Consider the following 1,254-nt stretch of genomic DNA (forward strand, 5'->3'; position numbering starts at 1 on the left):
AATGACTGTGCAGTACTGCACACAGTGTACAGTACAGTACCAGCCAGCAAACAGAGTCTACTGTACAGTAGATACTGTACGGTATTTGATCTTGCGTACAGTACTGTACTGTACAGTACGCTCTAGAATTGACAGAATGATATCAGCAAAAACTAGATTAACAGCTTTAGTATGAGGAAAAAGAATGTCCAAAAATCTGGACACATTTTTCATACATAGCCGCATAAAATGTGTCCAGACTTTCCGGGCGTCCAAACATCTAGACACACTTTTCATACAAAGCCAAATAAAATGTGTCCCGACTTTCCGGGCGTAAGAGTGTCCAAAAATCTGGACACATTTTTCATACATAGCCGCATAAAATGTGTCCAGACTTTCCGGGCGTCCAAAAATCTAGACACACTTTTCATACAAAGCCAAATAAAATGTGTCCCGACTTTCCGGGCGTAAGAGTGTCCAAAAATCTGGACACATTTTTCATACATAGCCGCATAAAATGTGTCCAGACTTTCCGGGCGTCCAAACATCTAGACACACTTTTCATACAAAGCCAAATAAAATGTGTCCCGACTTTCCGGGCGTAAGAGTGTCCAAAAATCTGGACACATTTTTCATACATAGCCGCATAAAATGTGTCCAGACTTTCCGGGCGTCCAAAAATCTAGACACACTTTTCATACAAAGCCAAATAAAATGTGTCCCGACTTTCCGGGCGTAAGAGTGTCCAAAAATCTGGACACATTTTTCATACATAGCCGCATAAAATGTGTCCAGACTTTCCGGGCGTCCAAAAATCTAGACACACTTTTCATACAAAGCCAAATAAAATGTGTCCCGACTTTCCGGGCGTAAGAGTGTCCAAAAATCTGGACACATTTTTCATACATAGCCGCATAAAATGTGTCCAGACTTTCCGGGCGTCCAAAAATCTAGACACACTTTTCATACAAAGCCAAATAAAATGTGTCCCGACTTTCCGGGCGTAAGAGTGTCCAAAAATCTGGACACATTTTTCATACATAGCCGCATAAAATGTGTCCAGACTTTCCGGGCGTCCAAAAATCTAGACACACTTTTCATACAAAGCCAAATAAAATGTGTCCCGACTTTCCGGGCGTAAGAGTGTCCAAAAATCTGGACACATTTTTCATACATAGCCGCATAAAATGTGTCCAGACTTTCCGGGCGTCCAAAAATCTAGACACACTTTTCATACAAAGCCAAATAAAATGTGTCCCGACTTCCGGGCGTAAG

General features: G+C 41.6%; 1 protein-coding gene across 1 annotated transcript; it reads left to right on the plus strand.

Annotated features, from left to right (window-relative positions):
* Positions 1-362: 362 nt before the first annotated feature.
* TRIADDRAFT_62719 (uncharacterized protein) lies at positions 363-1,120 on the plus strand (the record flags this gene model as incomplete). Its single annotated transcript, XM_002118666.1, has 5 exons — positions 363-446; positions 488-580; positions 622-714; positions 756-848; positions 890-1,120. The coding sequence occupies 5 exons, from the start codon at positions 363-365 to the stop codon at positions 1,118-1,120; spliced, it is 594 nt and encodes a 197-aa protein (XP_002118702.1).
* Between the last annotated feature and the right edge of the window lie 134 nt (positions 1,121-1,254).

The sequence above is a fragment of the Trichoplax adhaerens genome, genomic scaffold, assembly GCF_000150275.1.
Source record: "Trichoplax adhaerens TRIADscaffold_485 genomic scaffold, whole genome shotgun sequence".
NCBI lineage: Eukaryota > Metazoa > Placozoa > Uniplacotomia > Trichoplacea > Trichoplacidae > Trichoplax > Trichoplax adhaerens.